We start from the raw sequence: 23,457 nt of genomic DNA, 5'->3' as shown, positions 1-23,457 counted from the left end.
AGAGTACGCGCGGGAGCGCGAGAAGTCGCGCTATAACGCGTGACCTACTGTCTTCATCGAAGTTTGCTGTGCGCGCGATCGCGCGTAACATGGCGCTGGGGCGCGCGAGCTTCTGTCTTTTTTTTTTTTTTTTTTTTTTGAATAACCTGCAAAATAAAACGATTCAAATTAGTACTTTAATTAACGAAAATTAAAAAAATTAACTAACAAAGTTAAATAGAATAATGAAGCAGAACGAATGCGAAAATAATTAAATGCGGGTTGCCTCCCACACAGCGCTTGGTTTAACGTCGTCAGCCCGACTGTACTCTCTCTGATCAGATCAACTTGTAACTGTCGATATTTCTTGCTTCAGTCCCATAATAAGGCTTAACCCGCTGTCCATTTACTTTAAAAGTTCGTCCGTCATTGCACTTTAGCTCGACGGCTCCATAGGGGGACACCGTTTCCAAGACAAATGGCCCTGACCATCGTGACTTTAGCTTACCAGGGAACAACTTCAGACGAGAGTTGTACAGCAGTACCTGTTGTCCTGGTTTTAGCTCCCTTCGAATTATGAGTTTGTCATGCCACTTCTTAGTCTGTTCTTTGTAGATCTTGGCATTCTCATAGGCGTCATTTCGGAATTCGTCCATCTCGCTCAATTGCAATTTTCTAACCTCGCCAGACGCTTTCAGATCAAAATTCAACTTCTTCACGGCCCAAAATGCCCTATGCTCTGTAGTAGCCCGAATTCCAAATTGGGTAATTAACGGAGTATTGGTGATTAAGAAGGTTTAATGTGTAATTTTGACCGAGTCATGATCGGACGGACCGAAGATGGTTCGGAAGCACCGAAGAGTTCGGAAGGTCCGAAGTGGGTTCGGTGGATCCGATCATGAGGTGTCAAGAGCAGCTGGACACGTGCATGTTCGGACGGTCCAAAGTGTATGATCGGAGGATCCGATCATGAGCTGTCAAGAGCCAATGGACACGTAGCGTTCGGACGTTCCGAAGTGTTGTTCGGAGGATCCGAACATGGCCTATAAATAGTGCTCGGATTTCTCATTTTTGACTTGCCAATTTCTTGAGTTTTGCCTCATAGTTGAGAGGATTTGGAAGGTTTCTAGGGTTAGTTGTTGGTCGAGCGATAGCCAAGAGCTGCCAGGAGTAGTAGCGTAGCGGCGCCTGAGTTACGAGGCAATCGACATCAAAGGGCTGTCGACGGACGAAGGTAAACCCTAAACCTTTGGTAGTACTAGGGAGTACTGGTTTTGCTAGTCGAGCATGGTAGTATTGATTGGGTATGCTTTTGATGCGTAGGCTTGTTCTAGACCTGATTAGCGGTGTTGCGTAAGGCTAGGCTTGCTGTGATAGAGGTACGAAAGTACTATCCGAGATATCCTGGTTGAGTATACATTCTTATATGTGTTGCATGATTATGTGGTGCATTGATATATGTCATATGATGCATGCTATTATGTCACGTTTATTACTGCACGTTGCATTTCATGTTGAGCCGTACCTCCTTCGAGATAGCCTTTACTGTTGAGCTGTATCTCTTTCGAGATAAGCTATATCTTGGGGCCGCTCAGCCCTGTCTTGTGGACGCATGGACACCGAGAGTACACAGTGGCCGACGGGTCGGGAGGGCTTCGGTGGTCCGGGACATTTTAGGTCCACGTCTGTCTTGTAGTGGATGCAGTGACCCAGAGGTGTACCGCGCGGCACTATCCACTTGGCGCCTCTAGACTGAGCATTGTTGAGATCCTTTTGTGACTCCTGTTTCTTGACTACCCCGGTATCATGATCATAGCATGTGCATTTCATATAGGTCTGTATACTCATACTTTTGTACTGGGCGTTCTTATCGCTCACGTCCTCGGTTTTGTTTATTCTTGGACACCCCATTCCCTCGGGGCAGGCCTCAGGTTGGACAGCTCAGGAGGAGCAGGAGGAGGACGTTGAGTAGCTGGTTGGTTTAGTTTATCGGTATTGTTTTGATTCGATATGGTTGTACTGGATATTTCATTTTGAGTTATTCTAGACTTCGATTGGGTTGTATAACCACTATTGTTGTTGACTATTTCCGCTGTTATCTCTGATTATTGTTAATTAGGTTAATTGCATGCTTAGTTCTTGATTAGTAGGTGATTCTGGAACGGGTCACTACATTTATGGTATCAGAGCATGCGTACGATTTTGGGATATAGATTCTGTTTTGGGATTTTTCGTGGACCATTTTACTAGTTTCCCCATTCTATGTTGTAGCAATGGCTGACCACTTTGGTGATGAGAGTAGTCAGGGGAGTGTAGGTCGTTGGGGTGACCAGGACGATCATAGACGTCATTCTTTCTGTTTCTACTCCGATGGGTCATTCGGTGTTAGCTAAGCGTCTAGTGATGGGTTGTCCTTTAGATTTTGAGGGTAACGATGTTGTTATTTTTCGTTTTGTTCATCCTCTAAACTTGATTTCGAGGACGAAATCGTTTTAAGGGGGGGAGAATGTAGTAGCCCGAATTCCAAATTGGGTAATTAACGGAGTATTGGTGATTAAGAAGGTTTAATGTGTAATTTTGACCGAGTCATGATCGGACGGACCGAAGATGGTTCGGAAGCACCGAAGAGTTCGGAAGGTCCGAAGTGGGTTCGGTGGATCCGATCATGAGGTGTCAAGAGCAGCTGGACACGTGCATGTTCGGACGGTCCGAAGTGTATGATCGGAGGATCCGATCATGAGCTGTCAAGAGCCAATGGACACGTAGCGTTCGGACGTTCCGAAGTGTTGTTCGGAGGATCCGAACATGGCCTATAAATAGTGCTCGGATTTCTCATTTTTGACTTGCCAATTTCTTGAGTTTTGCCTCATAGTTGAGAGGATTTGGAAGGTTTCTAGGGTTAGTTGTTGGTCGAGCGATAGCCAAGAGCTGCCAGGAGTAGTAGCGTAGCGGCGCCTGAGTTACGAGGCAATCGACATCAAAGGGCTGTCGACGGACGAAGGTAAACCCTAAACCTTTGGTAGTACTAGGGAGTACTGGTTTTGCTAGTCGAGCATGGTAGTATTGATTGGGTATGCTTTTGATGCGTAGGCTTGTTCTAGACCTGATTAGCGGTGTTGCGTAAGGCTAGGCTTGCTGTGATAGAGGTACGAAAGTACTATCCGAGATATCCTGGTTGAGTATACATTCTTATATGTGTTGCATGATTATGTGGTGCATTGATATATGTCATATGATGCATGCTATTATGTCACGTTTATTACTGCACGTTGCATTTCATGTTGAGCCGTACCTCCTTCGAGATAGCCTTTACTGTTGAGCTGTATCTCTTTCGAGATAAGCTATATCTTGGGGCCGCTCAGCCCTGTCTTGTGGACGCATGGACACCGAGAGTACACAGTGGCCGACGGGTCGGGAGGGCTTCGGTGGTCCGGGACATTTTAGGTCCACGTCTGTCTTGTAGTGGATGCAGTGACCCAGAGGTGTACCGCGCGGCACTATCCACTTGGCGCCTCTAGACTGAGCATTGTTGAGATCCTTTTGTGACTCCTGTTTCTTGACTACCCCGGTATCATGATCATAGCATGTGCATTTCATATAGGTCTGTATACTCATACTTTTGTACTGGGCGTTCTTATCGCTCACGTCCTCGGTTTTGTTTATTCTTGGACACCCCATTCCCTCGGGGCAGGCCTCAGGTTGGACAGCTCAGGAGGAGCAGGAGGAGGACGTTGAGTAGCTGGTTGGTTTAGTTTATCGGTATTGTTTTGATTCGATATGGTTGTACTGGATATTTCATTTTGAGTTATTCTAGACTTCGATTGGGTTGTATAACCACTATTGTTGTTGACTATTTCCGCTGTTATCTCTGATTATTGTTAATTAGGTTAATTGCATGCTTAGTTCTTGATTAGTAGGTGATTCTGGAACGGGTCACTACATTTATGGTATCAGAGCATGCGTACGATTTTGGGATATAGATTCTGTTTTGGGATTTTTCGTGGACCATTTTACTAGTTTCCCCATTCTATGTTGTAGCAATGGCTGACCACTTTGGTGATGAGAGTAGTCAGGGGAGTGTAGGTCGTTGGGGTGACCAGGACGATCATAGACGTCATTCTTTCTGTTTCTACTCCGATGGGTCATTCGGTGTTAGCTAAGCGTCTAGTGATGGGTTGTCCTTTAGATTTTGAGGGTAACGATGTTGTTATTTTTCGTTTTGTTCATCCTCTAAACTTGATTTCGAGGACGAAATCGTTTTAAGGGGGGGAGAATGTAGTAGCCCGAATTCCAAATTGGGTAATTAACGGAGTATTGGTGATTAAGAAGGTTTAATGTGTAATTTTGACCGAGTCATGATCGGACGGACCGAAGATGGTTCGGAAGCACCGAAGAGTTCGGAAGGTCCGAAGTGGGTTCGGTGGATCCGATCATGAGGTGTCAAGAGCAGCTGGACACGTGCATGTTCGGACGGTCCGAAGTGTATGATCGGAGGATCCGATCATGAGCTGTCAAGAGCCAATGGACACGTAGCGTTCGGACGTTCCGAAGTGTTGTTCGGAGGATCCGAACATGGCCTATAAATAGTGCTCGGATTTCTCATTTTTGACTTGCCAATTTCTCGAGTTTTGCCTCATAGTTGAGAGGATTTGGAAGGTTTCTAGGGTTAGTTGTTGGTCGAGCGATAGCCAAGAGCTGCCAGGAGTAGTAGCGTAGCGGCGCCTGAGTTACGAGGCAATCGACATCAAAGGGCTGTCGACGGACGAAGGTAAACCCTAAACCTTTGGTAGTACTAGGGAGTACTGGTTTTGCTAGTCGAGCATGGTAGTATTGATTGGGTATGCTTTTGATGCGTAGGCTTGTTCTAGACCTGATTAGCGGTGTTGCGTAAGGCTAGGCTTGCTGTGATAGAGGTACGAAAGTACTATCCGAGATATCCTGGTTGAGTATACATTCTTATATGTGTTGCATGATTATGTGGTGCATTGATATATGTCATATGATGCATGCTATTATGTCACGTTTATTACTGCACGTTGCATTTCATGTTGAGCCGTACCTCCTTCGAGATAGCCTTTACTGTTGAGCTGTATCTCTTTCGAGATAAGCTATATCTTGGGGCCGCTCAGCCCTGTCTTGTGGACGCATGGACACCGAGAGTACACAGTGGCCGACGGGTCGGGAGGGCTTCGGTGGTCCGGGACATTTTAGGTCCACGTCTGTCTTGTAGTGGATGCAGTGACCCAGAGGTGTACCGCGCGGCACTATCCACTTGGCGCCTCTAGACTGAGCATTGTTGAGATCCTTTTGTGACTCCTGTTTCTTGACTACCCCGGTATCATGATCATAGCATGTGCATTTCATATAGGTCTGTATACTCATACTTTTGTACTGGGCGTTCTTATCGCTCACGTCCTCGGTTTTGTTTATTCTTGGACACCCCATTCCCTCGGGGCAGGCCTCAGGTTGGACAGCTCAGGAGGAGCAGGAGGAGGACGTTGAGTAGCTGGTTGGTTTAGTTTATCGGTATTGTTTTGATTCGATATGGTTGTACTGGATATTTCATTTTGAGTTATTCTAGACTTCGATTGGGTTGTATAACCACTATTGTTGTTGACTATTTCCGCTGTTATCTCTGATTATTGTTAATTAGGTTAATTGCATGCTTAGTTCTTGATTAGTAGGTGATTCTGGAACGGGTCACTACATTTATGGTATCAGAGCATGCGTACGATTTTGGGATATAGATTTTGTTTTGGGATTTTTCGTGGACCATTTTACTAGTTTCCCCATTCTATGTTGTAGCAATGGCTGACCACTTTGGTGATGAGAGTAGTCAGGGGAGTGTAGGTCGTTGGGGTGACCAGGACGATCATAGACGTCATTCTTTCTGTTTCTACTCCGATGGGTCATTCGGTGTTAGCTAAGCGTCTAGTGATGGGTTGTCCTTTAGATTTTGAGGGTAACGATGTTGTTATTTTTCGTTTTGTTCATCCTCTAAACTTGATTTCGAGGACGAAATCGTTTTAAGGGGGGGAGAATGTAGTAGCCTGAATTCCAAATTGGGTAATTAACGGAGTATTGGTGATTAAGAAGGTTTAATGTGTAATTTTGACCGAGTCATGATCGGACGGACCGAAGATGGTTCGGAAGCACCGAAGAGTTCGGAAGGTCCGAAGTGGGTTCGGTGGATCCGATCATGAGGTGTCAAGAGCAGCTGGACACGTGCATGTTCGGACGGTCCGAAGTGTATGATCGGAGGATCCGATCATGAGCTGTCAAGAGCCAATGGACACGTAGCGTTCGGACGTTCCGAAGTGTTGTTCGGAGGATCCGAACATGGCCTATAAATAGTGCTCGGATTTCTCATTTTTGACTTGCCAATTTCTTGAGTTTTGCCTCATAGTTGAGAGGATTTGGAAGGTTTCTAGGGTTAGTTGTTGGTCGAGCGATAGCCAAGAGCTGCCAGGAGTAGTAGCGTAGCGGCGCCTGAGTTACGAGGCAATCGACATCAAAGGGCTGTCGACGGACGAAGGTAAACCCTAAACCTTTGGTAGTACTAGGGAGTACTGGTTTTGCTAGTCGAGCATGGTAGTATTGATTGGGTATGCTTTTGATGCGTAGGCTTGTTCTAGACCTGATTAGCGGTGTTGCGTAAGGCTAGGCTTGCTGTGATAGAGGTACGAAAGTACTATCCGAGATATCCTGGTTGAGTATACATTCTTATATGTGTTGCATGATTATGTGGTGCATTGATATATGTCATATGATGCATGCTATTATGTCACGTTTATTACTGCACGTTGCATTTCATGTTGAGCCGTACCTCCTTCGAGATAGCCTTTACTGTTGAGCTGTATCTCTTTCGAGATAAGCTATATCTTGGGGCCGCTCAGCCCTGTCTTGTGGACGCATGGACACCGAGAGTACACAGTGGCCGACGGGTCGGGAGGGCTTCGGTGGTCCGGGACATTTTAGGTCCACGTCTGTCTTGTAGTGGATGCAGTGACCCAGAGGTGTACCGCGCGGCACTATCCACTTGGCGCCTCTAGACTGAGCATTGTTGAGATCCTTTTGTGACTCCTGTTTCTTGACTACCCCGGTATCATGATCATAGCATGTGCATTTCATATAGGTCTGTATACTCATACTTTTGTACTGGGCGTTCTTATCGCTCACGTCCTCGGTTTTGTTTATTCTTGGACACCCCATTCCCTCGGGGCAGGCCTCAGGTTGGACAGCTCAGGAGGAGCAGGAGGAGGACGTTGAGTAGCTGGTTGGTTTAGTTTATCGGTATTGTTTTGATTCGATATGGTTGTACTGGATATTTCATTTTGAGTTATTCTAGACTTCGATTGGGTTGTATAACCACTATTGTTGTTGACTATTTCCGCTGTTATCTCTGATTATTGTTAATTAGGTTAATTGCATGCTTAGTTCTTGATTAGTAGGTGATTCTGGAACGGGTCACTACATGCTCCAACTCCAATGGTAGGTGGCATGCTTTTCCAAATACTAGCCGATAGGGAGACATCCCAATAGGCGTCTTGAATGCAGTTCTATAAGCCCATAGCGCATCATCCAACTTCAACGCCCAATCCCTCCTGTTTGTGTTGACAGTCTTTTCCAGTATCTGCTTAATTTCCCGGTTGGACACCTCAGCTTGTCCATTTGACTGCGGATGATATGCTAGTGCCACCTTGTGCTTCACATTGTATTTGGCCAATAGTGAGTTGAAAATTCTATTGCAAAAATGTGTACCTTCATCACTTATGATGGCCCTCGGTGTTCCAAACCTGGTGAAAATGTTTTTCTGTACGAATTTCGCTACAACATGAGAGTCATTAGTACTGGTGGCGATTGCTTCCACCCATTTCGACACATAATCAACAGCTAACAGAATGTAAGAATAGCCAGAGGAAGGGGGAAAAGGTCCCATGAAATCTATGCCCCAAACGTCAAAAAGTTCCACTTCCAAAACATTTGTCAGTGGTAATTCGTGACGCCTAGAGATGTTTCCTAACCTTTGGCATCTATCACATGATTTCACTAAGGTATAACTATCCTTAAACAAACTAGGCCAGTAAAAACCAGATTGTAATACCTTAGCTGCTGTTCGCGATGCTCCGAAATGTCCACCATATGGTGAAGAATGACACTTCTCCAAAATTTGTTGTGCTTCAAGACCTTCCACGCACCTCCTAATCACTTGGTCAGCACACCTCTTATACACGAACGGATCGTCCCAATAGAAGAACTTTATATCATGGACAAACTTCTTCTTCTGATGATAGCTCATATCTGGGGGAAGGGTTCCACAAGACAAATAATTAGCAATATCAGCAAACCAAGGAAGTACAGAGTTTACCTCAAAGAGCTGCTCATCTGGAAAAGTTTCTTGTATAGCTCCCTCTTCTTCCTTCTCCTCTCGCTCAAGTCTTGACAGGTGGTCAGCCACTTGATTTTCACATCCTTTTCTATCCTTCACTTCAAAATCAAACTCTTGGAGCAACAAGATCCACCTTATCAAGCGTGGTTTGGCATCCTTCTTGGCAAAAAGGTATCGAATAGCTGCATGGTCAGTGAAAACAATTACCTTTGTACCAACCAAGTAGGGTCTGAACTTGTCAAATGCGAATACTACAGCAAGCATCTCCTTTTCAGTAGTTGTGTAATTCTGTTGTGCAGCATCCATGGTTCGACTTGCATAGTAGATTGATCTAAACATCTTTTCCCGTCGTTGGCCTAAAACAGCACCCACGGCATAGTCACTTGCATCGCACATCAGCTCAAAGGGCTGCCCCCAGTCCGGCACTATCATAATTGGTGCAGTAACCAATGCTTTCTTGATCTTCTCAAATGCCTGCAGACAATCATCATCAAAAATAAAGGTGGATTCTTTTTCAAGCAAATTACACAGAGGTTTAGTAATCTTAGAAAAATCCTTGATAAATCTACGATAAAACCCGGCATGCCCTAAGAAGCTCCTTATTCCCTTGATGTTCTTTGGCGGAGGGAGTTTTTCAACTGCAACCACCTTGGCTCTGTCAACCTCTAATCCCTTGGAAGATACTTTATGTCCAAGAACAATGCCCTCTTGGACCATAAAGTGACACTTCTCCCAGTTAAGAACTAGGTTCTTTTCTTGGCATCTCTGCAAAACAAGGGATAGGTTATGTAAACAGTGATCAAAAGAAGAGCCAAATACCGAGAAGTCATCCATGAAGACTTCCATGATGTCCTCCACCATGTCTGCAAAAATGGCCATCATACACCTCTGAAAAGTAGCAGGTGCATTACATAGTCCAAAAGGCATCCTTCTAAAGGCAAACGTGCCATAGGGGCATGTGAATGTTGTCTTTTCCTGATCTTCTGGTGCTATGGCAATTTGATTATAACCTGAATATCCATCTAAGAAACAGTAGTGACAATAACCTGCAAGTCTATCAAGCATCTGATCAATAAAAGGCAATGGAAAATGATCTTTTCGTGTGGCATTGTTCAACTTTCTATAATCAATACATACTCGCCAACCAGTTACAGTACGAGTAGATATTAACTCATCATTTTCATTTTTGACCACTGTCATCTCACCCTTTTTTGGTACAACTTGCACAGGAGATACCAAGCTACTGTCAGAAATAGCATAAATTACACCAGCATTTAACAATTTCAGTACCTCATTCTTCACAACCTCTTTCATTGCTGGGTTCAACCTCCTCTGGTGATCCACATAAGGAGCATACGTCTCCTCCATCAAAATTTTATGCATGCATATAGTGGGGCTAATTCCCCTAATATCAGATATCGACCATCCTAAAGCAGTTTTATACTTTCGCAGCACTCTCAATAATTTATCTTTTTCATCACATGAAAGGGAGGAAGAGATAATTACCGGATACGTCGACTTCTCACCTAAAAATGCATAGCACAGGTGGCTTGGCAACTCCTTCAAATCAGGGGAAGGTGGTTTTACCTCTAGTTTCTCATTCACATTCAGCTCATCATGCGGTGCATCTTTTCTCTTTTCTTTTGGCAGCGCATCAAGAGCCACTAATTGCTCTTTCACTTCCCAATTATCTTCATCGACAGTTCCTGCCGCACCTATCAGACAGCTCTCCAAGGGATCTCTCATTCCTGCACAATCAAGAGACATACATGAGTCTATAACATTAATGCTTTTACAAGTGCTTACCTCATTGGATCCCTTCATGGCGTGATAGATGTTAAAAATAACTTCTTCGCCACCAACTCGCAAGGTGAGTTCACCCTTATGAACATCGATCAATGCCCTTCCAGTCGCCAAGAATGGTCTCCCAAAGATCAATGGAGCATCATGATCCTCTTCCATATCTAAAATCACAAAGTCAGCAGGAAAAATAAATTTATCTACTTTTACCAGTACATCCTCGACGACCCCACGTGGATATGTGAGACTTCTGTCTGCAAGCTGTAGGGTGATAGTAGTTGGTTTAACTTCTCCAAGCTCCAATTTCCTGAAAATAGAAAAGGGCATCAAATTAATACTTGCTCCTAAATCACATAAAGCTTTACTACAATGAGAACCACCAATAAAACAAGGAATAGTAAAACTCCCTGGATCTTTCAATTTTTGTGGTAATTTCTTTTGCAAGATGGCACTACACTCCTCAGTAAGCTTCACTGTCTCAAACTCTTGCAACTTCCTCTTTTTAGACATCACATCTTTAATAAACTTGGCATAGTTCGGCATTTGCTCCAAAGCATCAGCAAATGGTATGTTGATGTGTATCTTCTTGAAAATTTCCAAGAACTTTGCAAACTGATCATCCAAGCTCTTCTTCTTGAATCTCTGAGGGTAGGGTAGAGTCGGCTTATACACTGGAGGTGGTTCAACTTTGATTTCAGCCGTGGATTTCTCCATTTCACCTTCTTCAACTGTCTTCCCACTGTCCACTCTCTCTTTGGGATTCTGTACCTCTAATTCCTTCCCACTCCTCAAAGTGACTGCCTTGCACTGTTCTTTTGGGTTAACCTCCGTGTTACTAGGAAATTGACCCCTGTTCTGATCTCTCAAGGCGTTGGCCAACTGTCCGATTTGTGTCTCCAGAGATTTCATTGTGGCCCCCATATTTCCCATATGAGTCTCCATGTTGTCCAGACGAGACTCGGTTCTCGCCATCCTTTTTCCAGACTCAGTAACAAATGATCCTACCAAATCTTCCAATGAAGGCTTTCCCTCCCCCTTTGATGTATTGAACCCCGGTGGAGGATTCAACACATTTTTATTGTTTGCGTAAGAAAAGTTTTCGTGATTTCTTAATCCAGGATGATAAGTGTTAGGGGGAGGGTTACCTCTATATCCTCCATATCCACCCTGATTTCTGTTGTTGATATACTGTGCTTCTTCAGGGGTGGATAGCTCTTCAGCAACCATCGATGGACCTTCGATGTCAGATGTACTCACTTTGTTCATCGCGGCTATTTGAGTGGTCAATGCAGATACCTGTGCAGTGAGTGACGTAATGGGATCCACCGCATAAACTCCAGCTGTCCTTTTTACTCCTGCCCTTTCCGACGGCCACTGGTAGCTGTTTATCGTCATCTGTTCGAGCAAGTCATAAGCTTGCTCAGGAGATTTAGCAAAAATCGTGCCACCAGCTGCAGCATCCACTGTTCCTCTTGTTTGCCCATTTAGACCGTTGTAGAATAATTCAATCTGCACCCAGTCTTCGAAACCATGGTTTGGGCACTTTCTCAACAACTCCTTGTATCTTTCCCATGCCTCATACAATTGTTCAAAATCAGTCTGCCTGAACGTGCTAATCTCAATCTTTAACTGCGCAGACTTTGCAGGGGGAAAGTACTTTGCTAGAAATTTCGTCGCCAGCTCCTGCCATGTTGTGATACTTCCCAAGGGAAGCGATTGGAGCCATCCCCTAGCTTGATCCCTGAGAGAAAACGGAAACAAACGCAGTCTAATAATATCATCAGGAACATTATTAATCTTTACCGTATCAGTTATCTCCAAGAATGTCCTCAAGTGAACGTGAGGATCAGAAGTGGCAGTCCCAGCAAACTGGTTTTGCTGAACCATATTAATTAGGGCTGGCTTCAATTCAAAATTATTTGCGTTGATCGTCCCTCTTGCAATACCAGAGTAGTGATTGTTGATCACTGGTCGGAAGTGATCTCTGATAGGAATAGCCTCTGGCGGGACGTGTCTGTCATTTTCTCTGTTCTCAGCCATTGCTTGGATCTCTTCTCTTCTTGCTTTTCTCAATCTTCTTGCAGTTCTTTCGATTTCCGGATCAAAAATAAGCAAGTCAGGGTTTTGCGATCTTAGCATACACTGTCAAGCAGAAAAAATGAAAAACTAAATCAATATGAAATAAAAATAAAAGCTCTAAATTGAAATCTAGACTAATTGGTAACAATACTGATATAAATTCAAATTTGACACTCCCCGACAACGGCGCCAAAAACTTGTTGCGTGTTTTCACTACCGCAAGTATACGGTGCCAAGTTTTAGTACTGGTTAGAGTACAGATATCGTTCCCACGAGGAGTGTGTATAAAAATGTATATCAATGCTTGTAATTAAAATAGCCAAGACTTTATTTAGAAAAATCAATAATCAAATTGGTTTGTTTAATTGAATAGCTAGAAAACAATGACTTAATTAAATCACCGAATTGAGAATTACCAATGAGAGAAAATATCTAGAGAAATGATTTCGCAAAGTTTCCACGACAATTCTTCACAGTTGAATTATTATTCCTGAATTCCAATCGTTTAATGGCCAAGAACACTTAATTGTTTTATTCCCCTTTCCCAAGTGACGAATAAAGTGTACCGATTAAACTTCACTTTTATTATTCCTAATAAAAATCTAAGTTTAAAAGATAAATGCAAACAATGTTCTTACTAAGCCTCGCTAAAGTTATACGCCTTCCGAACGCTATAAACATTTAACGATGTGTTCTAATGATCTATAATCCTAGTTTCTCTCCCGAGTTGTAGAATTAATCAAATAACAAACAATTTATGGCCAGTAAATTGCAGTGCATTAAGTACAGAGAACACAAGTAAACATAACATGGAATTCAATCAAATAAAATAACCACGTCAAATTATCGTGTCCACAAAGTTACATCATTCTCTAGAATAGGAGATTAGTTCATCACGAAATCCAAGAGAAAACAAGACATATTTGTAATTCTAGGCATCGAGTTACACGAAAATAAAAAGAAACGAAAGATAAAAGACAAATCCGAAGTGTCGTCTCTGTGTCCAGATCCGTCGTTCTTCGTATCTGCGATCGATCTTTGCGTTCCGGATCTTCGTCTCCTGACTGTTCCAGCTCTCCTAGGTATTTCTCCAGTGACGGCTGCGTGTCCCCCTTGACCTAGACGATTCGCGCATTATATATGTTTCTGGACGCGGCGTACGCGCGGTGGCGCGAGTTCTGGCGCTGCTGCGCGTGCCGTGCTGCTCATCAGCCCGTGTATGTGTGCGCGCGGGAGCGCGAGAGTTGGCGCGACCGCGCGCTGCTCTCGGGTCTTCTGCTGCATCCTTGTGCGCGCGACTAGCGCGAGATCTGGCGCGATGGCGCGCGCACCACTGGTCGATCATCCTGCATATCATTGCGTGCGGCTGCGCGTGATGTGGCGCTACCGCGCGCTAGCTACTGTCCGAGGACTTCATGGCGCTAGTCTTCTTGTCTCTGCTCGGCTTCGTATCCGCTGTTTTCACCATTCCTGAATTGACAACAAAAACAAACCAAAAACGCATAATTCTGTTCGAAATAAGCATAATTCAAAATGGATTCTAATATAAATTAAGTGTAAATCTTGCACTTATCAGGGATTTTCGGATTCGGGTATGGAGGCGGGTTTGATATAATCCGACCCACACCCGACCCGATTACCCGTTTAAATTAATATATATAAATATATATATATATGTATGTATATATGTATATATATAATAATTATATTTATTTATATTAAAAATTCATCTTCTCAAATCCGAGTAAATCAGTATTTTTTCTTTTCTCTTCCCTCATTTTCACTTTCACTTTTACGTTTCAAGGTTTTACCACTCTTTTATTATTTATTCAATTTCTCATCTTCTCCACTGATAAGTTTATTCCATGTTTGATATCAAAAATTGAAAATTACCTTATTTCTTGATTATGGTTCATCGTATTCCTTAGTTCAGAGACATGTATGATTAGTTCGGAGATGAAGACACGTGTTCCTTAGTTCATTGTATTCCTTCTACAATGTTAAGTGATGAAGACATGTACGATTAGTTCGGAGATAAACCGATCTAGTTTGATTTTGGGTTGATAATTTTTATATACGATTAAACTAGGGGTAGCCCATAGATGATTAATCAATTGAATTATGAATTTTTGGATATGATGTAAATTCTACTATATTTTTGTTGAATTGCATACTTTTGTTCAACTAATATAAACTACTTTTAATATTTTGTTATTTTTTCTATAAAGTTTATTTTGTAAATTTTTATCATTAATAATTTTTCTTATTGTTCATTTAAATAATTTTTTAAATATTCATAACTTCATTGAAACAATTTAAATTTAAAAAAATTCATTTGTATATAATAATAGGGTATTTGGGTAGGGTATGAGTATCTAATAATCCGATGGATATGAGAATGATGATGAAATTACCCGATGGATATGGGGATGTGTATGGGGATGAATTTAATAAATAGGTATGTGATAGATGTATGAAATCCGACTCATACCCTACCCATTGCCATCCCTACGACCCTACCTCAATGGTGTCGGTAAACGAATCAAAGTGCATGCTAGTACGTATAACCTCTACATTGTCCCGAGTCAAAAGACTAATGATGTACAATCATAACCGCAGACTATTCTATTCGATAAGTAAGAATCACTTGGACAGCCTGATGGAGGGTTTCATTGAATCATCATATGATCATTCATCTGTATGAATGGGCATCTCCATGTTCTTGCCAAAAAATATGGCGTTCACATCACATATGCTAGTTTTGAGCTCAAGCGACTTTTATCTTTATTTTAGGCTGCTGGTTCGACTAGGAACCTGGTTAAAATATATGATGCACTTCCTAATGAGTTTCACGATCTTAGGTTGAGAGACATACTTCATGGTATATATTGTATATTCAAATACTTTATCTATGCATCTTGCATGTGTATACAGATAAAATATAGTGTCATAATTGAATAACTATATATAGAATACTCATGAAGGATCATTTCTTCCAAGTTAGGTCCCTTCATCCTTTTATATATTGTTGATTAAAGTTACATCTAAAATAGACGGTATGTATATCAAAGAAGTGTGAAACAGAGGATCAAGATGTTTATTTGCTACTACGCGAGCAGGATCGAGGGAAAGAGAAAAACATTGAAGAGTAAGATCGGTGGGTCAGTGAATGGAGGCGATTGGGATCCTATTTCCAGTCTACTTAATTTTTTTATTTCAATTTTTCCTTTTGGTTCACCCCGAAAGCGGTCTTCCTTTTTTCCACGAAGAAGAGAAACTTTGCGAGATGGCGAAGAGGAGGAACATGAGGCAGAAGTTGAAGAGTTATCGGACGTTTCGGAGGAGGCAATTTCCTTTGTCTAGGTCCATCCCAGCGTGGTATAATTTAGTGCAACCATTTTATTGTTTAGATTGTTTTATGGAGTGCTTTTCCTATTTCAATACTATTAAATAATGTGATTTTCTCACATTTTTATGAAATTGACATATATGTTGATGATCCAAAAAATAACATTTCACCATATCATAAAAAACAAATACTTGAGATACAACCCAGAATAATCTCGAACCATGTAGACCTTTTTCTTGTTGGTCAAAGGAGACGGACATCTCACACCTTTGTAATATTGTTTTAATATTTAAAAGCATATATTCCTTAAATTTCTAAGTATATTGCAAACATAATTTAAGAATAAATTATAATTTCTCTTTTAAATACTTCTCAACTTATAAATGAGTGTCATTATCTTGTGAATACTTTATTGGTGTATACAATGTCAAAAGAGTACGAGATGATTGATATATTTAATCTTGAATCTAACCAAAGAATTAAGCCAATAAGTCAATTTTTATTTTAAAAAATAAATAAAAAGAAATTCAATCCACATTAATTCGATATTTTACATTTCTTTAATTAGCCAGGTTAATTAGGATAGTTTAATTTCGCTTCCGATGCACATAATAACAATTAAGGTCAATTGTCAGTAATTTTCTACTTACTTTGATTACTGAGGAAAGTCTAATAATCAAGTTGAATATTATTTATTAATTATCGTGGTTGAGTTTATTGTACGTCGTTTATGTACCTGGTCTGTAGGTAAAGTATCCTATTTCTACTATAATTTCCAATGTAATTATTCCAGATTTATAGTAATGAATAGGTCTCTTGTGAGACGGTCTCACGAATCTTTATCTGTTAGACTGGGTCAACTCTACCGATATTCACAATAAAAAGTAATACTCTTAGCATAAATAGTAATATTTTTTCATGGATAACTCAAATAAGATATATGTCTCACAAAATATGACCCGTGAAACAATCTGACATAAATTTTTGCTTAGAGTTATAATAAGGATGAAATTTTAAAATTTGCTGTTTATTGTTGGTTGGGTGGCCAAATTTCCATCCGTATAGAGATTCTAGGCGCTGCTAATTATTTATTTTTGGGGGGAAAATTCGTAACAAACAATTCGTATTTTACCTTTAAAAGACAGCATACATTTTTTCACGTGAAAATAGAGATACATCAAGTCACGGGAAATTTTTAATCGTTGTTCTTTGTGTAAAAACACCAAATCTGGAACCGATATAATCAATATTTTACAGAACCGAAAATCGATTAATTACTGACAAATAGGAGGGATTGTAACGTTTTACGAAAAATCAATAACTTGTGATAACATTGTTGATCGAGCTTTCTTTGCACGGTAAATTTCCAAATAAAATTTTAATCTTTTATGCTTGAATAAAGCGCAACAAGTTATAATAGAACGTATGAAGTACGGATATCGTCTCACAAACACTATATTAAACGATTATTATTTTCAAAATTAATTAATCTTTAGTAAAGTGTAGACAAAAGTTTGAATTTTGAGTTATCCAAAAATAAGTAATAATAGACAATTTCAAATGAAGTTTTTAAATCAATTAGACGTAAAATTTGTTGGGAATTTCGCTCATTTATACCTTGCTAATGTATATAACTGATTTTGATCTTTGTTTCGGCTTTTGACAGGATCCCCTAAATTAGTAACATTCTTTCTCAAGATATGCTAAACTAACTCGATATAATGAAATAATTAAATATTTTTAACTATTTATCAAATGTGAGTTGCAAACAAGATTCGTAGAATCCCCTAGCTTTCCACCTATTATATTATAACTATCAAGGTTTATTCAATTTCATATGTCTATGCAAATTATAAATCCATGGATTGTGTTACTCATTCATATTGCAAATTATTCTCTCGACTTCATTCATAATATAAAATATTATCAAAGTTAGCTGGAATTTAATAACAAAGTGAAAGATAATAACACAATCAAGCATATGCAAAAGTCGACAGTTGATTATATAAGAAAAAGTTTCGTGATATGATCCCTTTAAATCCAAACAAATAAAAGATTTAGCAACTAAAAATCATAATAAAATATTTAAACAATAAATAAAATAAAGTTTTCAAACAAAAAATACTAGAGTAGATGAAGAACAAAAGACACGCTGAATGAAAATCTCGAATTCTTCAAGTTCCTTGACTCAGGTTCTTTCCTTCAGCATGACAGCTCTCTCTAGTTGATAAAAAAAACTCTCCCAAGCTATCCAAATATCTTTGAAACAATGTACTAGGGCTTTCCAGGTAGGTGGCCATCAAGAAGTTGGAAAGAAATCAATGAATATTTTTATTCTTTCGTGATCGTGTTGGGGCGGATGGACTTGCCCGCCCTGACCGACCTCTGCGCAGTATTATTATTATTTTTGTTCTCGCACGCTAGAGCGGCCATAACTGTCCATCCAGCATGCCTAACTCGCAAATCGACTCTATTTTCCTTATTGTGTGCGTTGGGGCGAACAATTTCACCGGTCCTAGCGCGTGCTCCTCGACTTTGGTCCCTGAAATCAACATTTCTTGATCACATTGTCTACAATTAAACCCAAACATATGAAAACCAAATATTATGCATAACATATAATAAAAAAAACAACTAAATATAAACGCAATCTAAAACAAAATATACATGAACGTGACTCAACACGATATGATAAAATACAAACGACAAAGATAAGTTAAAACTCAAATATTTTTAAATCATACGACAGTATAAACGCCACGAGCAATCTTTGTCCTACATCAATAATTATATAACAATTGAATAAATTACTAGATTTGATCGGTTTTGAGTTTTGATAAGTTGATTTGAACGTTTAACAGAAGTGACAGCACTTTTTTTATTTTTTTTGCGTTGTTACCTTAATTACAATTATTTATTGTGCATTCAAGTGTCATATTAATTTTATAGGGAGTAGCTTCCAGATTGAATAATGATATGAACTTACATCCAATAAAAAAATATTTTATTTTATATAATTTAGTACTTAAAGTCACCGATGATCTAGTAGCTACGAGGTCGTGTAATTTTTAGATGAAAAGTATATATTACCTCTTTTCATAATTTGTCAAAAAGGTAGGTGAACTGGTAAACCAAACTTTAAATTATAATAATTATTATTATAATTATTATTTGGTATATATTACATCTTTTTCATAATTTGTCAAAAAGGTAGGTGAACTGGTAAACCAAACCTTGAATTATAATTATTATTATTTGTGGATAATAATGACAAGACCTAAACCTTATTCAATGTAACCCTGTCAATGGATTAGTCGGGTCTTTGAGGTAAAAATTTATGTGAGATGGTCTCACGTGTCGTATTTTATGAGACGGATATCTTATTTGGGTCATCCATGAAAAAATATTATTTTTTATGTTAAGAATATTATTTTTTATTGTGAATATCGGTAGGATTGACCCGTTTTACAGATAAAGATTCGTGAGACCGTCTCACAAGAGACCTACTCGTCTCCGGGTTAAGAGCTATTATCACTAGGGTTTAATTTTAACCTCAGCCTACATTTAGAGCACTTTTTTTACAAATAATTATAGAGTTTTCATTTTAATCCATTGGAATGATAGCAATGGAGCCCGCGCATGCTCCGATCCTTGCATATCCACAATAAGATATAAATGTCTAATAGATTAAAATTTATTAAACATAAAAAATCGTTTTATAATTTATTTTTTAATAAATAATTAGGTACAAAATGATTCAAGAAGAACTAAGTTAAGAATTACGGCTGAAAGCTTACGGATGGTTATTAACCGAGGATCGACTTTGTTTGGTAAATATATGATCAGACTTGTATATTTTATGGTTCTGATGTTTGAACACTAGTTTCTTTGTATTTTTTTTTTTGTTGGGAAAATGTAAATTTTATTGATCAAAATTTCACAGTAGACACGTAGTCGAGTTTTATGGAATGAGTAGGTGTCGTTCTAACATATTTTTATTCGTGAGATAAGTCAACCATGATCATATTTACAATAATAAGTTATACTTTTGATATTAAAAAACAATAATTTTCAAGTATGACTTAAATAAAATATATGTCTCACAAAATTGACCCATGAAATAATCTCACATGAGTTTTTTTTGTACTACGAACTTTGTTTAAGAAAGCCTAGAAAGGGAACTCTTGGATGACCGAAGCAAGAATACAAGGAATGACAGGATTTTTGCTAGTGTGGATATCAATAATCTATTTCTTATAGTTCGTAGATATATTTTTTTTAAAAAATAAAAATAAAATCTACTGATTTATTAGTGGAGTTTTTGCGAGAGAGAAGGGACAGTATAGTAATTTTGTGGTTTGATGGGTTGTCAGACCTAAGCGGTACCGTTAGAGTGGGCCGTGAAAACAATATTTAAGCCCAAATGCTTTCAACCACAACAATAAATGGCGGATTTTTAATATACAGTAGCCTTCTCCAACACGTCACTTTTTATTTGGCCTAGAAGAATCATAGGACAGCCAAGGAACCAACTCACATTCAAAGCTATTCATGTCGCACTGGACAAGGCCCATAATTAATGCTATTTATTTCGAACCCAAAAAATCTATCCCTTTTAGTACATAATAATAATAATAATAATAATTAAAAAAAGGGAACATAAAAAAAATTAATTTTATGATTTTTCTTCTTATTTTATTTTAAAAAACAGGTGTCTTGTGAGACGGTCTCACAAATATTTACTTGTGAAACGAGTCAACCGTACTGATATTCACAATAAAAAGTAATATTTTTAGCATAAAAAGTAATGTCTTTTCGTGGATGACCCAAATAAGATATCCGTCTCACAAAATACGACATGTGAGACCGTCTCACACGAGTTTTTGCCTACATTAAATTAGTATTATTATAAAACATTTTTATAGATTTTTATATATATATATAAAATGTAGTTAATCGTTAACTATACTAGTTATTATGTATCCAGTAGTGGTACCAAAATTTTGGCATACATATTCAACTCACAAATCACTTCCCACAATGAATGCAATGCAACCATTCACGAGAAAGGAACTAAACAATCTTCATTTTTCAGGAAAAAAAACAAAAAAACAAAAAGGAAAAAAACAAAAACAAAAACGAGTATGTACTCTTTACGCATTGAAACCGAGTAAGTCCAAATGCACGGGTACATGTATCCATCAAATCAAACATCATCCCTAGCTAGGAATCTACCGACAATATAGTTAGAGTCTATAAGTTTATATTACATACGTTGTAACACTTTTTTTTAATGTTTTTTTTTTAATATCGTGAATTCAGATCGTCAATTGAACATCTTACAATAAAACATAGGTAAGAAGAGTGCTATTACGTATAAAATTAGATAGAGTAACCTTGTAAATATGTATTCGAACGTGTGATGAATGATTAAATGCATATAAAGCAACGACACGTGCCAATCGTTTTCGTTTGACACAATATTGTTTGTTTATAAGCTGCATCCACCCTATGTTGTACGTAAAGTAACAAGTTGATTCATTAACTATGTATTGTCAACAAATGAAAATTTATCAGCTGCACATGAATAATTTAGTTGATATTATATTGCACCTGCTCGTACACAAATTAAGCCCTTGTTGAAAACCAAAGAATTAGTAGGGGTCCGTTGATTTCATGGATTTGTATATATTATTATGTTTTGAATTCAAAATTAAGTTTGCATCTACTCAAGAGATGCTTTTAGAGGATACTAATTATCCCATCTCGATTATTTCGGGTTTGGGTTGAACAATCAATTGTTGAAGTTGAATCGATTATTTCGGGTTTCGGGTTGAACAATCAATTGATGAAGTTGATGTATTTTTCCTAAAAAAATCCAGAGTATATATATGTGACAAAAACTTGTGTGAGATTGTCTCACGGATCATTGTTTATAAGACGAATATCTTATTTAGGTCATCCATGAAAAAATATTACTTTTTATGCTAAGAGTATTACTTTTTATTGTGAATATCGGTAGGGTTGACCCGTCTCACAAATAAAGATCCGTGAGACCGTCTCACAAGAAACCTACTATGTACACACACGCTCCTAAACAACACTTCACATTTTCTATTTAAATAATTAACAGACAAAATGACCCTTATTTTTACTTTCTTTATATTATAAATTTTGGATTTACGGTAAAAGTTCAAATGCATTACTTTTTGTGGATGCCAACAACTAAAACTTTAATATTTAAAAATGTATCATATGTTTTTGTCATGAACAAAAAATATAATATTACGGAAATCTTATTTTGATATTAAATGTTTTATCCCTGGTTTTAGACTTTCAATAGAGGTATAAAAAATTTTGGTTAATTTTATTTTATTTTATAGAAAACACATGAAAATATTGGGGTGTAAATTATTTTGATAAGTCAAAATTTTATTAAATCTTGGAATAAGATATAAAATATAATTAAAACTTAAAAATTAAAGGTAAGATCATTCATTAGTTTTTATTATTTTTCTCCATCAAGTATCAACATATTTTGTATGTTATCTCAAACTTAATTAAATTTTAGTAAAAACAATTTTTTCATCCCAATAACTTATATATGTTTGTAAAGAATTGAATAATATTTTTTATATGCATACTAATATCTGTCTTATTTTTTGAATATATTGAGTTTTATTGTTTGAATAATTAAAACCGTTTGACATACGGCCATATTGTATTTGAAACTATTTTTCAGGTAAATTAAAATTTTACCGTGCAAGGAAAAATATATTATAAGGTTGTTAGCATCATGTATTTAACACTAGGTCAAAAACTATATGTGTTAGCTGAAGCGCAACTTTACTTCTTTATACTTATGGCAGTATGTAGTGTACCTACTTAGGTGCTAATAATTCGGCTTGTTAAGCCATGATTCCGAGAAGGTGCATGTCTATCTATTGATGTTGCCTCATATCTTTTAGAGATCAATCTTACCATTTTCCTATTGTCGGTCATGTCCCTAGTAGAGAAAGTATTACCCATTAATATATAGCGTCACATTTTTATGTCCCACCTAGCCAACCAGATCAAGTGGCACTACATCAATAGCTTGACGAATGAGAACTTCCAGAAGATCACACATCTCATTACTATTCTCATTCATGCACGCTAGGTCCACCATCCCCCCAAATAAGTATATAAAAATGTTTCTTGGGAGACTTGAACTCATAACATATCTCTTATAGTAATTGTTAGGATAAAACGCTTACCACTAACCCAAAAGTTATAGTTGTTAGCCAATGCATAACTTTATTTTCTTATACTAGTGGCAGTGCAGAGTGCACTTACTTGTGTGTTAATAGGTCGGGCTGTTAGATCCATAATTCCAAGGAGGTGCGTGTATATCTGCTGATTATTTATCATATCCCTTAAAAATCAGTCTCACTATTTCATTACTATCGACTTGTTCCTAACATATATATTATTACATGTTAAGATATGACGTTACTCTTTCAAACCACCTAGCCAACGAGATCAAGCGGCACAACATCAACATCTTGACACATGAGAACTTCTTAGGTCTCAGTACTAGTCTAACCTATACACGTTTCACTCAACAAAGAGTTATATTGTCTAATTATATATCAATTAGGCAAGGTGGAGTATTATGAACATTTTTTGTAGTGTAAATACCATTTCTATATTTTTTAAAGGTAAATCAAAATGTTATATTATTAAGGAAAATAACTAAAATTATAATATTGTCTAGTGAATAATGTTAAAGTTACAACATATATATGGTACGTGAATATTTACAACAATTATATTAAATCATGATATTTTGCATTGAATTTATCATGAAATTTTTATAAAT

The 23,457-nt window shown here is 38.3% G+C and overlaps 1 protein-coding gene across 1 annotated transcript; it reads right to left on the bottom strand.

Annotated features, from left to right (window-relative positions):
- Window positions 1-317: 317 nt before the first annotated feature.
- LOC140826825 (uncharacterized) lies at window positions 318-12,208 on the bottom strand. The gene is made up of 7 exons (XM_073189336.1): window positions 11,972-12,208; window positions 10,782-11,563; window positions 10,417-10,475; window positions 9,560-10,332; window positions 8,084-9,133; window positions 7,444-7,684; window positions 318-718 (listed from the first exon to the last, which is right to left on the bottom strand). Exons 1-7 carry the CDS (start codon window positions 12,206-12,208, stop codon window positions 318-320), a joined length of 3,543 nt encoding a protein of 1,180 aa, XP_073045437.1.
- Window positions 12,209-23,457: the final 11,249 nt, after the last annotated feature.

This window comes from Primulina eburnea, chromosome 3, assembly GCF_022965805.1.
Source record: "Primulina eburnea isolate SZY01 chromosome 3, ASM2296580v1, whole genome shotgun sequence".
Classification (NCBI taxonomy): Eukaryota; Viridiplantae; Streptophyta; class Magnoliopsida; order Lamiales; family Gesneriaceae; genus Primulina; species Primulina eburnea.
Note: the sequence above shows the minus strand (reverse complement) of the source record. Positions and strands in the feature narration are given on the sequence as shown.

Excerpts from the sequence above, each read along its gene's own strand:
- LOC140826825 (XM_073189336.1), bottom strand. The coding sequence starts at position 12,208 with ATGGCTGAGAACAGAGAAAATGACAGACACGTCCCGCCAGAGGCTATT. Across the intron at positions 11,564-11,971 it reads TCTTGGAGATAACTGATACG|ATGACGATAAACAGCTACCA; the intron begins GTAAAGATTAAT and ends TTGCTCGAACAG. Across the intron at positions 719-7,443 it reads GTTGGAGCATGTAGTGACCC|AGCATAGGGCATTTTGGGCC; the intron begins GTTCCAGAATCA and ends GGGCTACTACAG.